The sequence below is a fragment of the Bombyx mori genome, chromosome 25 (assembly GCF_030269925.1).
Source record: "Bombyx mori chromosome 25, ASM3026992v2".
Taxonomy (NCBI): domain Eukaryota; kingdom Metazoa; phylum Arthropoda; class Insecta; order Lepidoptera; family Bombycidae; genus Bombyx; species Bombyx mori.
Genome location: NC_085131.1, coordinates 9,089,804 through 9,116,141, shown reverse-complemented (window position 1 = coordinate 9,116,141; position 26,338 = coordinate 9,089,804). Strand labels below are relative to the sequence as shown.

The 26,338-nt window shown below is 37.4% G+C and overlaps 1 protein-coding gene across 1 annotated transcript in view; it reads right to left on the bottom strand.

Moving 5' to 3' along the window:
- Positions 1 to 25: 25 nt before the first annotated feature.
- The window catches only part of LOC101743010 (protein pellino), a 62,482-nt gene continuing 36,169 nt past the window's right edge, over positions 26 to 26,338 (bottom strand). Inside the window, exons 4-10 of the mRNA XM_062676185.1 lie at positions 13,353 to 13,547; positions 11,270 to 11,449; positions 8,840 to 8,947; positions 8,327 to 8,483; positions 5,779 to 5,959; positions 4,245 to 4,383; positions 26 to 3,366 (exon numbers count right to left, since the gene is read on the bottom strand). Of these exons, the coding sequence (XP_062532169.1) occupies positions 4,257 to 4,383; positions 5,779 to 5,959; positions 8,327 to 8,483; positions 8,840 to 8,947; positions 11,270 to 11,449; positions 13,353 to 13,547 (948 nt within the window). The 3' untranslated portion in view covers positions 26 to 3,366; positions 4,245 to 4,256. The remainder of the gene's footprint in view (positions 3,367 to 4,244; positions 4,384 to 5,778; positions 5,960 to 8,326; positions 8,484 to 8,839; positions 8,948 to 11,269; positions 11,450 to 13,352; positions 13,548 to 26,338) is intronic.

The following is a 26,338-nucleotide window of genomic DNA, read 5'->3' as shown; positions in this document are numbered from 1 at the left end:
AGGTAACCGGAAGACAAACACCAAGTGAATTTTCTAACTCAAAGGAGCAATTTATTATCCTAGCACATAGGTATTATAAATAAAATTAAGGCTAGCAATCAGTTCTTATTACCGTAATAATAAGTTTTAAAATCGATCATTTGCGCTTTAAACGTAACATTGCAAACGCACATTACAAACAGATTTCAATACTGCTGGACATTTTGGTATGTACACACAAAACGACAGCTATTTCTGTTGTTTCATTGTATGCAGCATACATTAGGTTATCACAATGTTAGCTCAAAGCGCAAAGACGCTACATAATTAATTATAAGCGTAACTACATTGTCCACATAAATCTCAGTTTCTAATCAAAACTAATGATAAACATTCAATCATCGTAATAGGTGAATTAATTAATTAAACAGTCCATAATCGCGTCGTAAAACAAAGAATCACAAGATTTGAATAATGCACTTTTTATTAGCAGTAAGAAGCGTATTGCGAGTACGCGCGAGCGGGTGCCGCAGTCCCTCCTTTTGCTCCGGTTCGAGGGCGGAACTTTGATTCTTCGATTTCATGTTCTGATGTCTACAAGCTTCTGGTTACAAGGTAACCAAGTCGGCCACGAGCTCGCCGCATAGTTTAGCGCAATAAATAAAATACGAAAATAAATTCACAATCGACCCGTTTCAAGGTTTTATATCGATAATTGAACGGGAACTAATAGGAATTAATCCATGCGACCAGTTTGAGCCGAACGCTTGAAAACTTTTCCATCAGAAAAACAGGTCATAGTAAGGAAAAACAAAAAGTGTTACAATTTTTTTCCATTCAAAAAGAAATCACTAAAAATGTTTTTTTTTATGTTAAATCGACTAAACGGTGAAACTCGAATAGTATAAAAAACTAAATTTTACCTTTCGTAAGCTAACCACTACGCCTATAAAACTTACTTTATTTACATTTCGTTTTAGGACACCAAATACTAATCGATTTTATTATTAATAACAAATATCCTTGAAATTCGAGTTTAGTCTTTAAACTCAGTTTCCTAAATGCTTTTATTTCGATTTGATCACGTACATAAACCCCGAGATCGAAGCCTACAGTGTGCTTAGTGAGAGTTTTTTAACGTTTTCGATAACGTAGAAGTTAACTCAAATTTGTATGCAAATTTGCCTACGTTTGCCGCTAGGGGCGCTGTTCCAACTGCAAACAAATGTGAGCTAACTTTTACGCTATCGAGAACGTTAAAAAACTCACACTAAGCATACAGGTCCAGCCTACTACGAGCCTCTAACTCTTTACATGCAAACATTTACGAACGAAAAAAAAATAAAGCAGCTCTCGATATCAGAACCATAACGTCGGATCTACATTTTGCGACATCATCATTATTCGTATTCAATTTTGAATATTGTAGTTTTAGTACTATTTCAAAAAATTATATGTTATAATGGTGGCATTATCGAGTGCTACAGTAGATTAGGACATACATACATAAGTGTCCGACATTATGCATCTATGTCGAGTTATTTTTAATTAGTGTTAATCAATACCACTTTACGCGGCTAAATTAAATAGGGTCTTAATTCGTACGTCTCTATGGGTATCAAGAAGGTCATTTTTTTTCAATACAGGCACAAGGTTGCATGCTAATCAGCCACTTGTTGAAATAGTTTTGAAATTTAAATTTGAGTGCAATTTTATAGAACAAATATTTAAAAAAAAACTATTCTTATCACGACCATTATTCGATTCGTTCTTACTATTAAGTCAGTACATAAACAAACTTACATAAACATATTTTTTGTACTATGACTTAGGAATATGTGATACAGGGTAATACAATTTTTATTACTTGCTTAGATGTGTAACTACAATAAAATGACTGAATTAAAACATTTATAGGTATATATATATATGTCTTTCCCAGCTAATTCATTAGGTGTGAGCACTCAGATTAACGTGCAAATATTGTTAACAGTACTACTAAAAAAAAAAAGTTTATTATTTTTGTGCAGTAAATAGATCGGCTAGTAAGATACCGAAATTAAATATCAAATTCATAAAAAAACCCAACTCTTTTTAAGCCTCGTGTTCACTTGTAGAAGACAAACAGACCATTAAAAACAAATGTGCCGAAATAAAGTTAAGAATGAATCTTCAAGCTATGCACATCATAATAATATATGAATGTGTGTATGATGCAACTTTATCACACAAAACTCACACACATCAATACATAATAATAACGCTTCACTTACAAACTACATAGGCTCTCTGTTTCTAGAAAGCGTTCGAAACCGCCACAGAAATACCGATATAAATAATATCTTAGCTAAAAGTATTTGTTTTTTTTTTATGATTATTATTAAATATTTACATGTATAACTTTCAACATTCCAAAAGACAAAAAAATACGCATTACATCTGCTCATTGCATACATAAAAAACGGTGTACATATTTTATGCTTTCAATTAATTTTTAACATTTTCTTTAGACTTTAGGAGACCATTATAATTTCGGACACCTTTATTTTAGATATCATTTTTTTTTTACAACCATAAAATTATTAAGGAAACAATGTTTGATTGAATTTAAACAATTTCATTTCCTACCTCAAAGTCACCAAGCGAGGCTTCATTCATCAACACGAACCCATCAATAAAACGGCAATTTGAAATATTTGCCTATTAAATCATAGTTTGCTTCTTACATTTTCAAGGTATTAGTTATAATTGAATTCTGTCCAGTACATACAATATGTATATATGTTGATTATTGAGAGTTATTATTTTTATCAGTTTAAAAGATTAAATCGTCGAGTTAGTAATTCGCTTTTGTTGTTATATATAACTAACGTAATGTATTTTGTTCAATTAACGAAATACATAACATTGATTTGTCGTACCGATGTTGTACTGTTTTAAAACAAACATTTTAATTCTAATTCATCAAAACATTTCGAGATCAAAATATTTGTAATAGTTGAGAGACGGGTTCAGTATAATGTGAGCTTATAATTTTTTTGTTTGTTTTATAAAACAGTACCGCCATCTGTTGAATATTTTAGTGATTTAGTATAACCGAAAGCCACGTTTAGTGAGATTCCGTCGTCGACGTGCGCGTTACATCATCGTGAAGTCATGAAAGCATCCTCAAACTACTGAGGGAAGTCATAACCTAATTCATAACGTGTAATATAATCGTTCTGAGATTTGGCCGAGGCCTTGTTTCATGAGCGATAGCGAGTTTCGTTCGAATCGCTTCAGCTGCATAGGTAACCTCGGCCCAAAGCGTCTATAGGCTACGTTTTCTTACAGACGATTTTACAGTATGCATCCCCTCTATTTACAATGGTTGATTCGAGCTTGAACCTAGAAAAAAAACAAGATATTGTACTGACAAATTGATAAAGCTTGTTTATTTAGGCAAAGAGTATTATTGTATGGTTAATTTTGACATATAGATTTTAGACAGTTTGAAAAATAGTTTTTTTTTTCTTTTCCTATCTAAGCTGATTGTCTTGAGAAGACTATTTCAGCGTAACCTTAACTAGAAGGTGAGCTCATGGGGCTCAAACCTGATGACGTTGCTAACACGAACCCTAGCAAGAGCAGTGCTTCGCAGAATCTACCACCGGATCGGAAACGCGACCCACTGAGAAGATCCGGCGAGAAACTCAGTGGGCTTTGTCTGTGGGTTAATTTACTCGCCGAGCCCTTCGTTCGCGACGGGTTCGACCAGGGCGATGACCAGATAATTGGTTAATTACTGCTTCGTTAACTGTATTACATTTGGAAGATGGAAAGTCAACTTTAGAATTCGAGGTAATAAAGAAGATATGCACATAATCATATGAAGTGAAATGAAGGTAACAAAAGTGTAATTGATAATGGTTTTTATTTTTATATTCTTTTTATTATCTTTTATATAATTATATTCAAATATACTTCGTAGTGCCTCAATCGATAAACAAAAGACCTAAACTTTTGTATAAAATAAACTTAAGACAAACACAAGGAATGCGTCCGACGGTGGGGACATCAAAGGGAAAACAAAATTGTTATTTTTATTTAATTCCGAGCATTTTCATATTTATCTACTTTTTAAACCTTCTCTGGACTTCCACAAATAATTCAAGACCAAAATTAGCCAGATCGGTCGAGCCGTTCTCGAGTTTTAGCGAGACTAACGAACAGCAATTCATTTTTATATATATAGATCTTCTATTCTAGTAAGGATAATAATTTACCATTAGCAAGTCTCAATCGAGATTGTCCTGGAATATGAGTCTGACGTATCCGGGCGAGCCCTGCAGCGGCGCGGCGCAGAACGGACAGATCGCGTGGAAGCCGTTGGTCCCGTGCGGGATGTCCACGTTGGCCCAGTACCTGCCGAGGGAATACCTTTGCTTAAAACTGACACTGACAGATCGAACCTTTAGAATTACACAGACCCAACTCAAAAAATGTGTTTTTTTTAAAACATCGAATAAAGGTTTTGAAACCGAAAAGACGTAGAGGCAGGGGACGGAGTGAAAGAGACAGATGTATAAGTTTGTCCCGTTATAGGCTACTTTTGGTGATTTAATTATTAAGAGTCACTGAAAAGGGTCGGTCGTTCTAGGTACATTTTTGAATTAAAGTCGAAATCCACATATTTCGAAATGGGTGTCTATAATTCTATAGTTGCGACATTAGTTGTTGAAATAAAACATGATTAATTAGGTTTTCAACAGTTTTCGTTGGAAATGTACTTAGAAGAATTATTAGTTATTATCTATTGTTGAACTTAGAAAGTTGAACCCTACTTTATAGTTTACTAGCGACCCGCCCTCGCTTCGTTTCGGAAACATTAAAACACACATGAAACCAAAAAAAAAAAATAAAAAAAATAAATAAAAAAAAGTAGCCTATGTTCATCAGGGACAACGTCGGCTTCTAATGGAAAAAGAATTTTTCAAATCGGTCCAGTAATTTCGGAGCCTATTCGAAACAAACAAACAAACAAATCTTTCCTCTTTATAATATTAGTATAGATAGACTCATGGTGTGATAATTATATCTCTAGTTTATACTTTAATATAATCTATGTAAGTCTGTGATTCTTTTCTTGGTCTATGATAGTACTCTCGCAAATAAAACTACATTTTGTAAAACCGTTATATATATCGAGAGGTTGAATTTAATTGAAATTCAATTAAAAACAACTTGTCGATGCTAATACCAAATAAAACGTACTTTTAATAATTACAAAGAAAAGTATAGCGTATTAAGCGAAACGTACTGGTGGTAGGAGCGTGGTAGGAGCCGGGTAGGTACCCCGCCTATTTCTGCCGTGAAGCAGTAATGCGTTTCGGTTTGAAGGGTGGGGCAGCCGTTGTAACTATACTGAGACCTTAGAACTTATGTTTCAAGGTGTGTGGCGCATTTACGTTGTAGATGTCTATGGGCTGTGAGCTCGTCCACCAATCTTTAAAAAAAATGTTATTTAAGCCAAATAGCCTTTCACTCTTCGCTACGTGTAACACTGCCATTTAGTTTGAACAACCGGTTGTTAGGTTAAACAGTTACACGCACTTGACGGTTCTTTGGGAGGCCATGTGTCCTTGTAGATGTCTATGGGCTCCGGTAACCACTTAACATGAGGTGGGCTGTGAGCTCGTCCACCCATCTAAGCAATAAATCAAAAAGTGGCTTAAACCACATAGTCTTTCATTCTTCGCTATGTGTAACACTGCCATTTAGTTTGGACAACAGGTTGTTAGGTTAAACAGTTACACGCACTTGACGGTTCTCTCGGAGGCCATGTGTCCGCACGGGTTGAAGGCGTACGTGGGCGGTCCCGCGTCCACGTAGAAGGCGGGCTCGATGCCCATGCACACGCGCACCACGGGGCCCGCCGTCAAGCACATCGGGCACCGCCGCACCCCAGTCTCGCTGCCCTCGGCGCCCCACGAGTGCTCCCCTGCAGACAACCAACAACAACTATCACATGCGGGAAACGTACTCAAAGATTAAGCACGCAATCATTGAAAGTATTTAATGACCGAGGTCAATGACCTTCTTTATTTTATTATTATTATTTTTCCTACCTAGCTGAGAGCCTTCAGAGGCTATTTCAGCGTAACTTTAACTAGTAGGTGAGCTCACGGGCTCAAACCTGACGACGTTGCTAACACGAACCCTAGTGAGAGCCGTGCTTCGCAGAATCTACCACCGGATCGGAATTGCGACCCACTGAGAAGATCCGGCGAGAAACTCAGTGGGCTGTGTCTGAGGGTTAATTTACTCGTCGAGCCCTTCGTCGCAAGCGACGGGTTCGACGAGATCGGTGACCGGTGCTTGAAGTACCTAAAAGCACCGTTAGTGGATCGGGAGGATCCGAAATGACGTGTTTGGGGCGACGTCGACTGCTTTCCATTCTGTCCGCAGGATCGGGAATGAATGACATTCGATGTAACTTGCTAATTCATAAAAAAATAACTTATTCAAATACTATGTAACTTTGCCTTTGATTTATATTGGGAAGCAATAGTGTTTTCCGGTTTGAAATCGATACCGAATCGTAAGTATCGATGCAACGGTGTTCGAATCACGCAAGCGGGTAACAATTTTTGTAATGAAATACGTACTTGAAAAAAGTTCACGATTGACTTCCACGGTCAAGGAATAACATCGTGTAATAAAAACCAAACCCGCAAAATTATAATTTGTCGTACTTACTGGTGGTAGGACGTCTTGTGAGTCCGCACGGGTAGGTACCACTACCCGGTCTATTTTTGCCGTGAAGCAGTAATGCGTTTCGGTTTGAAGGGCGGGGCAGCCGTTGTGACTATACTGAGACCTTAGAACTCATATCTCAAGATGAGTGGCGGCTATTACATTGTAGATGTCTATGGGCTCCGATAACCACTTAATATCAGGTGGGCCGTGAGCTCGTCCGCCCATCTTAGCAATAAGTTAGTGACTCAATGTAAAACGTTAATTACATTGTTGTATTTTGGGTTCGGTAATTACTTAAGAGAGGACGTCAATTCGTCTGATCTAGAAAATTTTCAATAAAACAATATGAAATTGAGTATCGCGACATATTCATGTCTGTTGCGTCTATTTCTTAGATGTATCTTGAGGTGGCCAAGAAAATGAATAAATGCGTTTACTTCTTCAAATACTCATTATATTATTTTTAATTATTTTACAAATACAAAATTGAAATGCGCGTCCATCTTTTTTCTTCGTGTTATATTATTTAAAATTTTGACAATTGGTGCCACTATTGCATTTTCTGTTTTGTGATTGGTTCGTGCGATATGACGTCATCGTTGGCCAATCACAGCCATCAATGCATGACGCGACGTTGATTCGTTAACATGTCATTTGTACAAACACTACATTAATTACTTACAACTAGTTTAATAAAATTCACTATCTTATTGTGTAAATAATAGATTTAATATTTCAATATATTAATACTCAAACAGTTGTGACACGAATATCAAAACTTTAAAGATGTATTTATTAATACACTAATTCATAATAGCATTTCGACGTCACCGTGTATTGAGCCGGTTAAACTCAAACAGCACAGTTCAAAGATTGGGTCAATAATAATATTATATTTCCTTATATCTATGTCTATCAGTGTACTTACAAGTTCTTAATTAATGAACATATTAAGTAAATCAGTACAGCGAGACCTATCAAATTTTAATAGTAATATTAAGAGCCAGCAATACCGCTCATAGGATGATGTTCGATTGATCCATTGAATTCCAATTACCCAAATGTCTCGCACCTACAACAACGTCGTCGTGGCCTAAAGGATAAGACGTCCGGTGCATTCGTGTTGAACGATGCACCTGTCCAGCCAGCGGGTATCAATTTTTGTAATGAAATACGTACTTAAGAAATCTTCAGGATTGACTTCCACGGTGAAGGAATAACATCGTGTAATAAAATCAAACCCGCAAATTTATAATTTGCGTAATTACTGGTAGTAGGACCTCTTGTGAGTCCGAACGGGTAGGTACCACCACCCCGCCAATTTCGGCCGTGAAGCAGTAATGCGTTACGGTTTGAAGGGTGGGGCAGCCGTTGTAACTATACTGAGACCTTAGAACTTATATCTCAAGGTGGGTGGCGCATTTACGTTGTAGATGTCTATGGGCTCTGGTAACCGCTTAAAAAAAACATGTATAGTCGTTATGGAACATATACTAGATTACTTATATTTTCCGTCACCCAATACGAAACGCGCGATGGTGTGGTGCTCAGACGCTCTCATGTTGCGATGACCAACGTAGCGAGATATATACTAGTGCACCGGCCTCACCTTGCACGTGTCCGCAGTTGAGGTACACGTAGGGCTGGTTGAGGTCTTGGTGCGCGGTGGACAGCTTCCGCGGAATGACCAGCGTGTTGAGTCCGACCGGGCACTGAGGCCGGCCGGCGTTCAACTCGTCCACTAGAGCTTCTAAATCGCGTTTTGTCTGTACGTGGAAAAACAACATTTCTAGAAATTTCGTCAAGGAAAAGTGTCGATGTTTTTTTTTCTAAAGGTAATTTAGTAAATGTACCTTCTATCCAATGTGTCTTTACTGACCTAAAACTATCACTTTGATAAAATCATTTCAATCCATAGCTTCGTTTCGTCGCGAAAGAAGGACAAACAAACAAACATACTTTTACATTTCTCATATTAAAGTATTGTTTACATACACATTTAATACGTACAATAAATATAATAGCCTGAATGATGATTAAAATGTTAGAAAATTTAAAATTTAGTTAAATTAAAAATGAAAAAAAAAGATTAATTTATGATAGTAAAATTAGATAAATGTACCGGTGAATTCTTCAGTCCCTCGGCACTCCTCCACAACAATGTGGCTCCACACAGATCTATCATTGTCCCATCTCTGAGTACATTTGTTTCTGCCTGGCACGGCAAGCCCTAAAAAGAAACAATACATAAAAATGTCATTTTTATTTAAACTATTACCTTAATAAAGCAAAATCTGTGCGCTTAAACTTAAATACTTCTGTATCGCGTTAACGGAAAATTCTCGAAGTTCATAATCCAAATGATGTTAATCAATTAGCGCCACCACAATGTAAAATTCTATCACCCAATTACATAAGGTCTAGATTTAAATTGCATCACACATGACTCCCTTCTATCATTCCCATTAGTATTAAAGGTGGGCGTTATGTAGAAAGTAAGCAGTCAGATAATAATTGCAACCTCAACATAACAAATCAGAAGGGAACAAGTAAATATTCATTATATCAAGTAATTCGGTAAACTAAAGCTTGTTAAATTAAGGTTACGTTGGTACGTACCATTTGTTATAAACTGGTAAAAAAATATATTCACCTCAACATTACGTACCTACTCATCTTTTTCTAGCGAACAACTTCTACTAATGATTAATAATACATTTTTTTCAAATTACTGGATGTATTTTCTATTTAAAAACAATTAGGTACGTAACAAATTCTGTCAAACCTGACGCGAGACTGGTTCACATACTATGGTCATGTTGGTGGGAAAGTTATTTATAGGCTTTGGGTTGACAAAATTCGTTAATTAGAGAGAGGTACTTAAACTTTTTTGTAGTAGTAGAAAATTCGTTATAAAGAGGTTGTTCGCAAGAAATCTTCGCAATGTAAAGGCATATTTTACATTGACTCTTATGGACATTTCAAGGGGACAACGAAGAATTTGTTAAATCGAGGACGTCGTTATATTGAGGTTCGTTATATTAAGGTTGCACTGTAATAATGAAGATATGTCTGATGCCGATGATAGTGGTGACTGAATTTATAGTTGATAAATCTAAAAAGCATTAATGAGAGCTTCCAAGGAATTTTGTTTACAGAACACCGTTGCGACAGCACCTGACGCAAGACACTCGCGTGAAACTAGATCTTCCCACTTTTATGATAACAGAGATAAAATATTTTCCTCATTATAATTACTTAATCTCAGTTTTATTCAAACATTACATTATATATTTGCTATTGCGCAAACTAGCTTATCTGTTCAGGGTATTTTTTTTATATCTGATCACTCTCTGCTATGACTAATTGTTTTTATAAATTAAACTATAATTAATATACATTAAGATTATGAAAAATAACAATTTCTTGAAATAATTCGCGCGCCCCGTATCTTATAATTGCACCGTGAAGGTTCATCAAAATCCATTTAGTAGTTTCTTCAAATTCAAATTCAAACCACCAATTATCCTCGTAATGTTTTGGATTTATAAAATTAGTAGGTAGTAAGTCTCTTAAGGCACACGAAAATACAGGCCGTGATCCGATTAGTGGTAACCAATTCTCAAACGTTCAGTAATGCCAGGAACAGAGCATAGACGCTGCATAAAGTTTCAGGCATAACATTTTCAATGGTAAACAGGTTTCCTACATTTCACACATTGACTGACTGATTTTTTATTAACTATAAAAACGAACAGTCGATAGAGCAGATCAATAAAAACAAAATTAAAATCTGTTTAGAAATAAGGAAGCTATATTAAAAGAGTTTTAATTTCGTGCTAGACAGAGAGCACAATATACTGGATAATGACGTCCCTGATCACATTGACCGCAAAAAGTCTACACCGACACTCTTTCCCTGTATTGTCGCAAAAACGCAATTCAACTATAAACCTGTATTAGGTATTTCACACGTAGTTTTTTTTTATAAGGTACGTTTCCATAAGAAAACTTCGATAGTGTTATCAATAAATTAATCATTATTCCACCACAAAAACTTGAAACGCGCGTTCGAATCCCAGGCGGGTACCAATTTTTGTAATGAAATACGTACTCAACAAATGTACACGATTGACTTCCACGGTGAAGGAATAACATCGTGTAGTAAAAATCAAACCCGCAAAATTATAATTTACGTAATTACTGGTTCTAGGACGTCTTCTTGTGAGTCCACGCGTGTAGGTACGGCGGTGGCCCTGCCCATTTCTGCCGTGAAGCAGTAATGCGTTTCGGTTTGAAAGGTGGGGCAGCCGCTGTAACTATACTGAGACCTTAGAATTTATATCTCAAGGCGGGTGGCGCATTTACGTTGTAGATGTCTATGGGCTCCAATAACCACTTAACACCAGGTGGGCTGTGAGCTCGTCCACCCATCTAAGCAATAAAAAAAAACATGTTTATGCTTTGAACATATTTCATGTCTCGTTCTTATTCTTGATTCCATCTGTTGTCTTCAACACAGCTTGAGTATAAAATTAAATGTATTTAATACCTTTTGTTGTGCTGAGCGACTCTCCCGCAGCGAGAAGACAGCCCCTCCGACGGACGTCTCGCGCCACGGGCCGCAGGTAGCACTCCCGCCACAGAAGTCGCCGCGGGGGTGCATGATTAGTACACCGTTAGTTGTCAAACCGTCTATTTCGTGATTCTCTGTCCATTTCGTTGCTTTCTCCTGTAATGTATACATATTAAGGTTGACTACCAATGTGTGGTGAGAAAAATCTTCTATAACTGGTCGTCATCATCAGCCCACAGACATAAACCGCTGGACACTGACCTCCCCCAAGTTTCGCTACCGTGATTGGTCGGTCGTGGTCGCGGAAGGGCTAAAAGGGCTTTTCTGGTGCGCGGTCGTTACTCGAGAACTTTTCAACCCTCGCAGCCATTTGTTCTTCGAGCAATATGCCTTTTATAACTTGTCATAAGATCTCGCGAGGCTCAGCGGGAGGGAAATTGCTAACATTTGCTCTAGCAGTGCTACGCTGAATCTACCACCCGCCACCTAGTTGGAATCGCGACCCACTCAGATGCTCTAGCAAGAAACTCAGTGGGTTGGTCTTGTTGTTAAGGCGCATACAAAGCTCTCTAAAGGAGTTCTTATTTTACGTATCCGAGGCGTCGACAAAGCAAGCCGTAATGAAACTCAGGTTGTATTTATTTTCATTAATCAAAAGAGACATCACTGAGTATCACGCGATTTGTACTTATGTTTCGTCAGTAGGTATGGTCTCAAGGTGAATCTATATATTTACGCAATAAAATAAAAAAGCTCAATTTACGTTCACACTGCCATACATGCACCGACGAGCTTGCAAAATAAATAATGTATTTCACTGATTATAGCGTTAGATACAAAAACAATAATTATCTCAACAGTAAAATGTTAATTTTTTTTTAAACTTCACAATCAACCAGCTTTTATACCGTATTATATATTTATAAACGGCTTCCAACGCTCGCACGGTCGCCATTACTTATTCATATTAAATATCCTTTAGCTTAGGGTGTGCCTCAATTTTAAATATTAAATAAAAATAAGAATGCTTTAACGAAAGTTAATTTTACGGAAACCTAAACCTTTTTAGCTTTATATAAATCACATTTGCTTTACCGTAATTGTGTATCAAGTTCGTACTTCAGTATTTGTGGGGCTTGAAAATTGTAAACCCTTTTCAGCAAAAGTCACGTAACGTTGTTACGCTGGGTATTTTCTTAGAAATCGACTATGTATAATTATTGTATAGTGAAACACGTGGCATTGTGTTTGATGGAATATTAATAAACCATGCGAAATAACCCTAATGCATATAGATTTAGTAAAACTTAGACGCGTAATGCGTTTCAGACCGATTAAGAGATTAGATAGACTGTAAAATAATAAAGCATAGTGTATTTTAATGCCATTAGAAATAAGATCTAGAATAGAACATCAATAAATAACAAATGCATGTAGACCGAAATAAAACAGGTAGAATAAAAGACTATCTGTTGCGCACATGGAATCATAATTTGCGTAATTACTGGTGGTAGGACCTCTTGCGAGTCGGCGCGAGTAGGTACCATCATCCTGCCTATATCTGCCGTGAAGCAGTAATCCGTTTTGGTTTGAAGAGCGGGGCAGCCGTTGTAACTATACTGAGACTTTAGAACTGATATCTCAAGGTTAGTGGCGCATTTACGTCGTAGATATCATATATACTGTGTATACTGTGTTACTTATAATATTTTGTATTCAAGTTTAACAATATTTGCTATTTGTATGTATATTATTACTACAATTCTCATGTTGTATTTGTTATTTTAGCTGTTCTACAGACACTCATCACTTTTAATTATTATTCTCATAATCCTCTCGCAGGTCTGCTGGAAGAGATTTCTTAAAGAAATAAGTAGTGCCTTTGTGTATAATTTTCCTATTACTCTGTACTATGTCTTCTTTTTTGTGTGTACATAAATAAATAAAAATAAATGTCTATGGGCTCCAGTAACCACTTAACACCAGGTGGGCTGTGAGAACGTCTATCCAACTAAGCTAAAAAAAAATATATCTGAAATTTGAGAATGTATTAACTTACCCCTAGGAAAATATTTCGAGAAGAGTCGAAGCCAGCTGCGTAAATGCGACAGTTGTTTACGTCGTTCCTGTCGGCGATAATGCGACACGCGAACCGCGATATCGTGCTCTGAAGGACCTTCGTGTCGCCAGTTTTGTCGCCGGCCACCGTGTCCATCACGACGAAGTCGATCGGGGGCTCCGATGACCTACCGATCTGTGAACATACAACAAATAAACATTAAACGTGTTTTAGATCAACCTGTAACTTTTCTCAAGGAAAGAAAGACGACCGGCTTTTCAAGTCACTTCGATATTTGTACCTATAAAATATTTAGGTAACCACTGGTCACACAAGGATCGTCGCTGGTAACTAGTGGAATGTTTATTGATTCCTTCATCCTAGTTTAAAATCATTCTCTGCAAAAGTAATGTTTTCTTTTTATTGCAGTTAAGGGTTTAAGGAGCCCCTGTACGAAAATAAAGAACGCTTTTTGTCACTGCACGCAATGTAACACGATTTAAAGTCAGCTGACGCGTGGTCAATGTTTTGACGTAACCGGCGAGGCCAGCTGTTTCGGACTCTATATGATTCGTATTTAAAGGCGATTATGGGATTCACGACATACCCGATCTTGTAGACCGAATGGTAAGCAGTCGACGTCGCCCTAAACACGTCATTATGAATCCTCCCGATCCATTACCGGTGCTTTTAGGTACCACAAGCAGCGGTCACCGTCCTCGTCGAACCCGTCGCTTGCGACGAAGGGCTCGACGAGTGAATTAACCCATAGACACAGCCAACTGTGTTTCTCGCGGGATCTTCTCAGTGGGTCGCGTTTCCGATCCGGCGGTAGATTCTGCGAAGCACTGCTCTTGCTAGGGCCAGTGTTAGCAAAACTCCAAACAGAAAAAAAATACCGGCGAGGCGTCAGCAAGTCTTTGTCATTGATGGCGGGCCCACGAAATATAAACGATAAAGGGATAAATGTTTTAATACTAAAGTTTTCAACAATATTTTTCGTTTAGGTTGAGCTGTACCTTAATTATTAATACACGTATAACTTTATTAATAGCAAACGACACCTAAGTTGTAATTACCATAGCTGCTCAATTAATGATTGAATCGAAACCTCTCCTGGTACCTACGTTCTTATCTCTTTTAGTATCTACACGTTCCTTGGTTTTCGAATACATACACAAAACAAGCGAGAAAAATAAACGTCCCCAAAAAGGCTTGTCATCGTATCCTTGTTAAGTTAAAAGGTACACGAGCATAGTTTTGTTAGTAACAACGTGAAATTTTATTTTATACGGACTTATCGTCTATTTTAGTAGTCTGTATTTCATCCATTAACCTTTTTTTTTTTTTATTGCTTAGATGGGTGGACGAGCTCACAGCCCACCTGGTGTTAAGTGGTTACTGGAGCCCATAGACATCCACAACGTAAATGCGCCACCCACCTTGAGATACAAGTTCTAAGGTCTCAAGTATAGTTACAACGGCTGCCCCACCCTTCAAACCGAAACGCATTACTGCTTCACGGCAGAAATAGGCAGGGTGGTGGTACCCACCCGCGCGGACTCACAAGAGGTCCTACCACCAGTAATCACAAGAGGTCCTACCACCAGTAACCTAATTGGACGTCACGACATGTCTGACGTGAGTACGAAGGAAGAAAAAAAGACAGCACCGAAGGACAATGAAATACAAGAAAATACAATCAAATTAAATACTTTCCGAAATTCTTGACCTTTTCTTATGTTCAGTTAGAGTATCGTCGACCGGTAGACAAAACATTTCCTTGGTAAAGTTTTTTACTATTGACTACATTAAACATTCTACGTGTCGTAACCGAATCATAGTTAAGTTTTTTACCATCGCCCATGGACTTCAGCAATGCCCGGGACAGAGCCAAGCCGCTGCCTACCGTTAAGTTCTCTCCACAAGAGTCGTTTGAAGAAGGATATGTCATAACGCTCGGGAAACACCGTGGAGGGGAGCTCATTCCAAGGCCGGATGGTACGTGGCAAAAAAGATCTCTGGAAACGCACCGTGGATGAACGCAGTGGCTCCAGGTAGTATGGATGAACTCTACTCCGGTGACGGGCGGTGCGTAAAAACGAGACGATGGTATCATCTCAAACAATTCCTCAGAGCACTCCCCATGGAACATACGGTACAAAATACAGAGGGAACCGAAGTCCCTCCGCAGACCCAGAGGTTCCAAACGATCCGTGAGTTTCAAGTTCATTAATGTTATTGGTGTATGAAAAAAATTAAGTCTACCCGACTACGTTGCCTCGGTCATACTTCGAAGACAATTCGTTGTCTTAGTATCCTACTAACTTAATGTCTGTACGTTCCTCACTAATTCCTATCTTATGAACCCGCGGACAAACTACATTGATGTCCTTCTTAATAAATAGAAAAATATGCGTCTAATATAGCCATTAATGTACAAAATAACGTTTGATCCCTTCATTCAATATTCACTGTTATGGCTTGATGATCACATCGGATTAAGTCATAATAGAATAAAACAGTGCCATACATGCATAATTGAATGATTTGTTTTTGTATTATTAATTCTTACTCTCTTCCACGTCTCCACGAGGATGCCTTCTCGAGTATAATTGAATCAACCTGCATTAGCGTGCGCGTGCCAGACTGCTGATGTTTTTAAAGGATGGTAACCGGCACTAAAAAGGCCGTAATATTTAAGCTTTAGCAAGTTGTTAGGATCAACATTGCCGTTTTTCTATCTACATATTAATACGTGAAGCAAAAACTTTGTACCCCTTTTTACAAAAATTGCCCGGACGGAGGAGTATGAAGTTTCCCACACTTATAGAGAATATAAAGAAAGAGTGCAGAAAGCCAATATTTAAAAAAAAAATGTATTAACAATACGTTAAATCAATATCAAAAACATTACACACAGTCTTTTGTTATTGCACAGTCTGTGGTCGAATAGAGAATAGGTTAATATTGTTTGTATTGTTTATATTTAATATTATTTGTCTATAGTGTAGTCTTGAAAAAAAAATTTATTATAGAAGTAGAATAGAATTTGACAATAGAACCTTAATAATGTTCAAACTTATAATTTAAATCAATTATAGTCGAATTTCGACTACGGCAGGACCACTAGTATCAATAAATTACATACAATACAATATTTACGGACCCAAATCACTTCCAACAAAGTCTAGTTATTGAATGAGTTCTGTTTTTGAAAACCAGTCAAACTGTGTTTCGTTCGTATCAATTTCGAATCTAGAAACTGACAGCAGACGGGTGTGAAGGTTGAATTACATCACCGTTCCAGACTCTGCGTTCGCCGCTCTACTTGTCAATAACCACGAACATTTGCGAACCTTCCACAAATCATTTTCGTAATGTAATTAAAAAATAAAGCTTAATGCGCTGAATTCTGAATATAATCGTAAACTTCATCCTGTGTATTTCTGCCGTGAAGCAGTCGTGCGTTCCAGTTAGAAGGACAGACGTTTGTACGAAATCAATTCAGGATTCGACGTCACGTCTCGAGGTTGGTGACGGAGTTTGTGGCGTATGATATATAACAAACACTCTATCAATTAAAAAAAACCGCATCAAAATCCGTTGCGTAGTTTTAAAGATTTAAGCATACATAGGGACAGATGTAGGGACAAAGAAAGCGACCTTGTTTTATACTATGTAGCTTTTTTATTTTTTTTTATTGCTTAGATGGATGGACGAGCTCTCAGCCCACCTTGTGTTAAGTGGTTACTGGAGCCCATAGACATCCACAACGTAAATGCGCCACCCACCTTGAGATTGAATCTCAAGAGGAAGAGAGAGAGATCTGAGGAATTGTTCGAGATGATACCGACATCTCGTTTTTACCATCCGCCGCCCGGCACCGCCCGCCACCGGAGTAGAGTTCATCCATACTACCTGGAGCCACTACGTTCATCCACAGTGCGTTTCCAGAGATCTTTTTTTGCCACGTACCATCCGGCTATGGAATGAGCTCCCCTCCACGGTGTTTCCCGAGCGCTATGACCTGTCTTTCTTCAAACGAGGCTCGTGGAGAGTATTAAACGGTAGGCAGCGGCTTGGCTCTGCCCCTGGCATTGCTGACGTCCATGAGCGACGGTAACCACTCACCATCAGGTGGGCCGTATGCTCGTCTGCCTATACGGCAATAAAAAATAAAAAAAAGATATAAGTTCTAAGATCTCAGTATAATTACAACGGCTGCCCTACCCTTCAGACCGAAACGCATTACTGCTTCACAGCAGAAATAGGCAGGGCGGTGGTACCTACCCGCGCGGACTCACAAGAGGTCCTATCACCAGTGATTAGATGGTATTGTCGATCTATACAAGAAAACGAAAATACATCTAATGTTATTTTAATATTGTTTTGTGAATTCAATAATTTACATTTAGTATTAGGATACATGGCCAAACTAAAATCTCCAAGACTACAAATTAGGTGGTACACGGGAACAATGATGTTCGGACAAACACTTCAATTTGCATCATTATAGTGGGGTTCAAGAGACTCATTTAACGCAACGAGTTATAATTGGTATAACGGATGTTCTGAAACACATGATTTCCAAACGGCAAAAATACAAGAGTCAATATTGTAGTTTTTTGTTGTTTAGTTTTTGTGAGTCGTAGACATGATTAAAAGTCCTTTTACGGTATAATCGTGAATTTTTTACTGTTATTACATTTTTTGCGACATTTCGAATAGTATGCAGTTGTCCCGGCTGACTAAGGTGTTATTCGTCGATATTCCGTGTTAACTACCGTCTATTTTTCTACCTAGTCTATACTAATCTGTGTGGGCTGAAAACATGTCTACGCAAAGTAGCACACAGGCAGATTTTTACAATCCATATAGTTGAAATTAATGTACTTGCATAGAGTAAAGGTGAGGGAGAGGAACAAGCGGATCGCGGCCCTCAATCGCGCTTAGTTTGCGCACTCAAACGCTGAGGGAAGAAACAACCGTTTACCTCTGGAGAAAAGTTTGCGAGAACCACTATTTACATTAATTCTAATAATGTACAACAAGGATTTTAAGTATCATAGATTTCTGTGTGACGCAAGATGATTTTATTTCCATTACTTAGTATTACTTAATCAAGTATCGTGAATAGAAGTTACGAAAAATGTTAACAAACTTCAACATTGAAAGAGCCAAACTAACAATGTAATGAACTAGAAAACTATTTTAGGCAGAGTTTCCGCTCATTTGCTGGAAACAATATTTTAGATCAATTGATTAACATATTATTTAATTTAAATCACGGTCACGCTCATTTTCCCTCCAACTTTTCTGATAATACGTATAGTTAATTTTATACACGTATAAAAGTAATTAGGTACAAGTACTTTTAAATAAATGATTGCATAATAATTACATTTATTTTGAAGTCGTCGTGGTCTAAAGGATAAGTCGTCCGGTGCATTCGTGTCGAGCGATGCACTGGTGTTCGAATCCACGGCGGATACCAATTTTTCCAATGAAATACGTACTCAACAAATGTTCACAATTGACTTCCACGGTGAAAAAATATCTGCGTAATCTCTCAGTTTGTTAAATATGTAAATAGTATTCTAGGTCATGATTTAAGAGTGTATGTAGTAAATAAAGAAATTATAATTATAATTATATAATTTACTCTTACGAAACTAAACACGATCTGTGCCCCATCTTGTACCGTCACACCATCCTCAACCAATTGGGAGTGAAATTTTAAAATCGTAGTTATATTTAAGGACAATAACAATTCGTTTATTTTTATGATTTTGAATAAACAATAAATAAATACGGCAGTTTATGTGAATATAAATTTACTTGTATACAACAGTTTCTATAAGTGACTATCCAATTAGCACTAATAGATAAAATGTATTAATTCATAAGTTTAATTAATTATTCTTGTTAGTATATCGCAGCAAACAAACGCAATGCTGTGTAGATAACGTTTTATTGAATATTTTTCGTTAAATAAAGCCGGAAAAAATAATATTTATACGTTTCAGAACTTATCAATACATTTTTTTTTCTAACAAAAATACCCATTCCGACTGTTTATCATTTCCTTAATAAGATTGGACTTTCCAACGTTCCACTCTTGGTATTTTTATATCGGGGGTCAGATTATTCTCACGTCATCTGCAAAACAACAGAGGCCCACATTTTGGTAAGTCTATTGTAACTCCTCAAAGAAATAATTTTTTACTTTTGTACATGATTATCTCTTTTCTTTCTAGACCGCTGTCATTAGTTCTACAACAGCTTTTCTATTGTAGCACCTTTGAAAGAAAAAAGAAAAAAAACTTTATCGGTAACTATATCTTTTCATTTTAATTATTAAGAGAGTGGTTACGTTGGCTGATTTAAATAAACAAATCACCTTCTATTGTCACCGTCAATTTAACGTTTATTCCAACGTTTACAGGTTCAGACTTCTCCGAAGCCGTTCAAGTATTTCATTTCACGCAAATTGATATCGATGCAGGCATGTGCCGTCGCGTCTGAGAGATGGAGCGACCTTTTAATATTCAATTACGGGGAGACGAAATCTAAATTCACTTAATGGTAAAGGTCGCGTTCAATTAACTAGTAAGTAATGCTGCTGGGAACCGAAATGACTATGTATTTTCAAAAAAATAATTCTCCGAACGTTCTTACTCACTGGCCCAAGGAAGAAAGACCTATTTATAATTTAATGTTACTAAAAAATAATGATTTTGTGGTGTCTAGAATGACGCTGCGCCGTCTTTGCCGGTGGATGTCGTAAAAAGTAATTAAGTTATTCGTCGAAGAATAAACAGCAGCGTTCTCTGAGTATAATACCAATGTACTGGTGATAGCGCGTGGGTACCATCATCCTGCTTTATTATGCTTTGAAGCAGTGATTTGATCCGATTTGAAGTTTAGGACAGCCGTTATACTCGAACTCGACCATATAACTCAAGCTGGATGACGGCATTTATGTTGTGATCTCAATAAGCTCTGGCGGTTACCTACCAGCAGAAGTGAGCTCCTTGACCTATCTGATAGGCGCACCACTATAGGTACTAATAGATCCGACGTCTGTCCCAGGCAATGAATGCTCCGAACGCGTTATTTTGTGAAAACAAGCAATTACAATTATAGGTTTAGAAACTGCTACTTCACTCTTGATAAGATTCTCTTGTTGTTAAATTATCGTTGATATAAAATGATAGCTATTCATTTTATAATCAACATTTTTCACTTCTTCCTGTAACTTATATCTTTGTCCCTGGTAGGTTGGTAGTGCTGTGAGCCAGCTCAGGGTGATATTACCGTTGAGATGTGTAGGGGCCTTCTTAACTTCAAAGTAGACTAAGGTACATCATAGTTAATCTGTTTTTCGTAATTAAAAAAAAACATGAAATTTAACCAATCGATCAGACGAAAATCGTCCACCGAAGAATGCAGTTTAGCGTGTTTGCAACTCTGCATTGCCGACGTTGAGTAACGTGCCGCAGCAATTTGCGTCACCAACACAAGCTGCATCGCATTACGATGACATAAACTACATTGCAGCAATGAACTTGTTCATTCGTTTTTTTTTGGTCGTATGTGGTTGGTGTCCCATACGATTCCCAGAAAGTCTATGAAGCTCGTCGGTCTCATAACAGGATGCTTAGATGGGTGGACGAGTTCACAGCCCACCTGGTGTTAATGGTAACTAGAGCCCATCTACAGCGTAAATTCCGCCACCCAGCTTGAGATATGAGTTCTAAGGTCTCAGTATAGTTACTTGAGATTCCAACACGTCTTTTACCCTTGTAGGCAGACGAGCATACGGCCCACCTGATTGATCGTGTATGGTTACCGTCGCCCATGGACTTCAGCAATGCCAGGGGCAGAGCCAAGCCGCTGCCTACCGCTTAATACTATCCACAAGCCTCGTTTGAAGAAGGACATGTCATAGCGCTCGGAAAATATTTTTTGCTCAGGAATTATTTTCTAAAATACAAGCCAAGTACTAATGATTCTTATAAATAGATACAATACATACATTTAAACTATACTTTATATTACTTTTTACCTAATCGTTGGTAGCCTAAGAGGCTATTCCGACTATGCGCGATTCGGTAGGTGAACTCCGGGCTCAACCTGAGATGATTGCTAACACTGACCCTAGCAAGAGCAGTGCTTCGCTGAATATACCACCAGATCGGAACCGCAACCCCTTGAGAAGATCCGACGAGAAACTTAGTGGATTGTGTCTATGGGCTAGTTCACAAGTCGAACTCACTACTACACATTTAATAATATTCACCGATTGATTGTGTGAAAACGATATCTTTTGATGTTTCTATTACGGGCCTGTTCAATTTTACCGTACACAGACTAAACTTGCCGGAGCATGCGCTAGTAACACAGATGGAGTTTTCTTCAAATCTAATAATGGTAATTCGAAACCCATTACGAAACAGCAGCTGCGTCTGGATTCGTAATATTGGGCAACGCGATCCGACTTCACTTCTTTATTTTCTGTAAACCACAAAACCGAATCAACGTGCGTGACGAACGAATACAATGGAACTGAAACGTAAATTAAAAATATTTTGAAGAAATAAGAGTTTTTTTTTTACGTTATTCGTCTAAGCTATTAAAAAAATTCAACCTTGGCATATTAATTTATTTAATATCTCAATTATTTCTAAAAATGCTTTAGTCTCGTTTTATCACGTGATCTCTTGATTACAATATTTTTCTTCAAAGCGCTCTTTCAAACGACAGTACAACGCGAGTTATATCATAAGGATCGTCGCGAGGTCTTTACTGAAAGCGAACCCAGAAATGCCAGCGGGGGAACACCTGGCACCGACTCGCGTGTTCGTGCTCAAAATGTTACACGTTCACGTATACTTCGTGATTACAAAACCGTTACCCACGTAAATACACCTACGTAGGTTGTGCGTTGACTTGCCTTTACCGGAACTAATTGACTGACTAACTAACTTACCTACGTTTCAACAAATCACGCACTTCGATCACGTGTTCATTTTGTTTTATTGCCCATTGTAGGCAGACGAGCATGCAGCCCACCTGATGGTGAGTGGTTACCGTCGGCCGTGGACTTCAGCAATGTCAGGGGCAAAGCCAAGCCGCTGTCTACCGTTGAGTGCTCTCCACAATCCTCGTTTGAAAAAGGACATGTCATAGCGGTCGGGAAACACCGTGGAGGGAAGGAGCTCATTCTAAAGCCGGACGGTACGTGGCAAAAAACATTTCTGGAATCGCACTGTGGATGAACGCAGTGGCTCCAGGTAGTATGAATGAACTGTACTCCGGTAGCGGGCGGTACGATAGTAAAAACGAGATGATGAAATCATCTCAAACAATTCCTCAGTACACTCCTTTAATACAATTCATAATGTTATCGAGAAAAAATAATGAGTGTTTCTGAATTTGAAAATATTAAGCACCAGTCGCTAGGTCGTAAGACTGATCTTTATAGTGATTCTATTGCCAAACTAAAACGTGATATCGAAAGAAGTACAAAATAAAAAGTAACATAAAAAAAACATAGACGATTGAGAAATTGCCGCGTCAACAGTTTATGTTAACAGAGAAACTGATACAAGCGATAAAAAAAAAGCTATGATAAACAGAAGAAAAACTGGCGCCACAACACGAGATAAAAGGGCGTTGTACCGTACTTTATTGCGCAAACTGACTATATATAATACAACAATGTATTTCCCTTCAGTCGTCGCATTCACTATTAAATATGTCAACGTTTTAACCCAACGATGTCTGGGCGGAGATATCAATGATATCATCATACTCGGTTTTAATTGAAGTACTTTCATATTATGATTGTACTTTTCGAACTATACGTTTATACTTTAGTGGACATGCATAATGTATATACCCAACTAAAATTATATATCTAGCTAATAAAACACGCAATTAAGATTTAGAAAACCGCATCATTCTTTATTTCACACATAAAATGCTTAAATTAAAATCTTTATGCATATTTCTGTTACGTCGCGAAAATGTTTCACGATAAACGAAAGCACACACAGTAAAAGACGATTCAGAATAAAATTTAATTTCCGTGTTTTTATAAAAACTTGAGGTCTCACAGTAGTCGAAATTCGACTATAATTACTCGAAATTGTAAGTTTTTACACTATTATGATTGTATTTTATACTTCTATAATCACAAATTTCGCCAAGGCTACTCTATAAAAAAAATATTTATAAAGAAACAAAAGTTTGACAATAAACAGTACGCATGCGTGTGTTCGTCAAATACATGGTATGTAGTGTGTGTAATGTTTTCTTTATTGATTTAATGTATCTTTTATGCATTATTTAAAAAAAATATTAGCATTGTGCACTTCTTCTCTATATTCTCTATATGTGTGGAAAATTTCATACTACTCAGTCCGCGCAATTTTCGTAAAAGGGATACAAAGTTTTTGCTTCACGTATTAATGTATAGATAAATGTCATCGGAAGGCGTTTGACATGGTTCTGTGTAATAGAAGCGGCGCGGCGGTGGTAAAACAAAACCGCAGGTGTAAATTAATAGGGCAGGGGCTGTGGCAGCGCCGGAGCGAGACGTTCAGCGAGCCACTGCAAGGCAATTTTCTCGCCATGAACTCAATACCGGTGCCTATCATCACGCCTGGGTTGCCACACAATCTAATTTGGAAGCATAGGAACGGATGCTTCCGATCCTACTGTACGTTATCTCTTTTATTTTGTTCGCATAGAGAATCGTTTCGATACATTTGCAAATCTTTAACGGCCGTCTGGTGTAGTGGTAAGTGACATGGTCACTACACAAGGGGGTCGCGGGTTCGAATCCCGCCAAGGGAAGATATTTGTATGATAAATATAAATGTCTTTTCCAGGGTTATGGATGTATATTAAATATATGTATGTGTATAATAAAAATCTTACATTTATATCCGTTATCTGGTACCTGTAACACAAGTTCTTTACGAACTTATCACGGGACCAGTTAACGTGGCGTGATTGTTAGTAAATACTTATTTATTTATTATTTATTATTAAAAAATGTCGAATTATGTTTTACTAGTGGACCCGTAGTAATCGAAATTCGACTATAATTAGTTGAAATTATAAGTTTGAACATTATTAGGGTTCTATTATCAAAGACTATTTATTATACTTCTATAGTCACAGATTTCGCCAAGACTACACTTTAGAAAAATATTAATAAAGAAAAACATTAATTAATCTATTCTCAATTTGACCACAGACGTCAAGAACAAAAGTTTCACAATAAATAAATAGTATGCATGCGTGTGTGTGTCAAATACATGGTTGTATGTGTAATGTTTTCTTTATTGATTTAATGTATCTTTTATGCATTATTTTTAAAAAAATATTAGCATTGTGCACTTCTTCTCTATATTCTCTATAAGTGTGGGAAATTTCATACTCCTCCGTTCGCGCAATTTTCGTAAAAAGGGATACGAAGTTATTGCTTCACGTATTAATATATAGATAACACAGTTCACAATACAATATTTACATTGAATTATATATAAAATAACTGGTTAAAATATTTGCTGGCTTTTTTTGGCGATAACCTTTATCCCAAATCAAAAGGCTAATCTTTACGGAATGTATTCGTGATTCGACATAATGCTTCTGAGGCGTCTGTCTGATCGCCCTTCGTCATTTACCTGACAGACGATATCCATTAGTTTCCAGTTTCGATAGTCAAACACCTTATACAATAGCCCTTTTTTTATATTCTCGAGAATTTCATTTAAACGACGAAACCACTCGGTATCGGCTTGCATGGTTTATACAGTTTTTTTCTACAAAGTGTAAGAGCAACTGTATGAATTTCGAAGAAAATGAGAATTGACAGTGCGTTTCCAAAGATCTTTTTTGTCACGTACTATCCGGCTTTGGAATGAACTCCCCTCCACGGTGTTTTCCGAGCGCTATGACATGTCCTTCTTCAAACGAGGCTTGCGGAGAGTACTTTATGGTAGGCAGCGGCTCGGCTCTGCCCCCGGCATTGCTAACGTCCATGAGCGACGGTGACCACTTACCATCAGGTGGGCCGTATGCTCGTCTGCCTACAATGGCAATAAAAAAATAAAATAGGCGCCCCTACCTATTATACTTTGTACAGCAAGTACTGTCATTGTATAATTTTAAATTAAGTGTAATTACAAAGCAGCGGAAGTGTTACCATTCCGAGCAATAAAGTTTTACGGCCCTTTCTCGATCTCTAAGGCGACGTAATTTTATTACCCCCTTAAATATAAATTACGAATCAATTTAAATTTACAACTGTGTATAGAGAGGTTAACTATAAATATTTTAGAAAGCTTAATAAAACATTTTCGCATTTAAAATTATGGGACTTGGATAAGATAATTCCAAGGTCGATCGAATTCTGTATTGTTTGTTACTGTCACTCGTGGGCGTTACGTAGGCGAGGTTACTGTCTCTACATACATACATTATTCTCATTAAGGAGCATTCATAGTTGAATGACCTTTTGATGACTGAGAAAAAAAAAACACCTTTGAATTTCAATTTATCGGCTCAAATTAGAATTAGAAACAGAGTATTAAATAGTCTTTGTGAGATATTTTGAAGATGCGAAGTCACACGCCTGGTACAAATCAATAATGAAAAGTATGAAATACAGCAACCGGGACTCTCAAATACAAAGTAGTAAATTGTTGCAGAGAAAAATAAGAATCTTCAAGTTCATCGGACAGATCGTTAATAGCCTGGGGGAATAGCCGCATTGATGTACTATGAAAGTAGTTGACAACATTGAAAAGGTCTCATTAGATCTGACAGAACGTGAACGTGACATAAAGTGGATTAGGTATTATTGTTGTTACGTCACGAATACATATTTGTAGTCAGTTTACAAGAGAGAAAAAAAAAACTAAAACAAAACTATACAAAGTATCTACGTACTATTGGAAGGAAATACG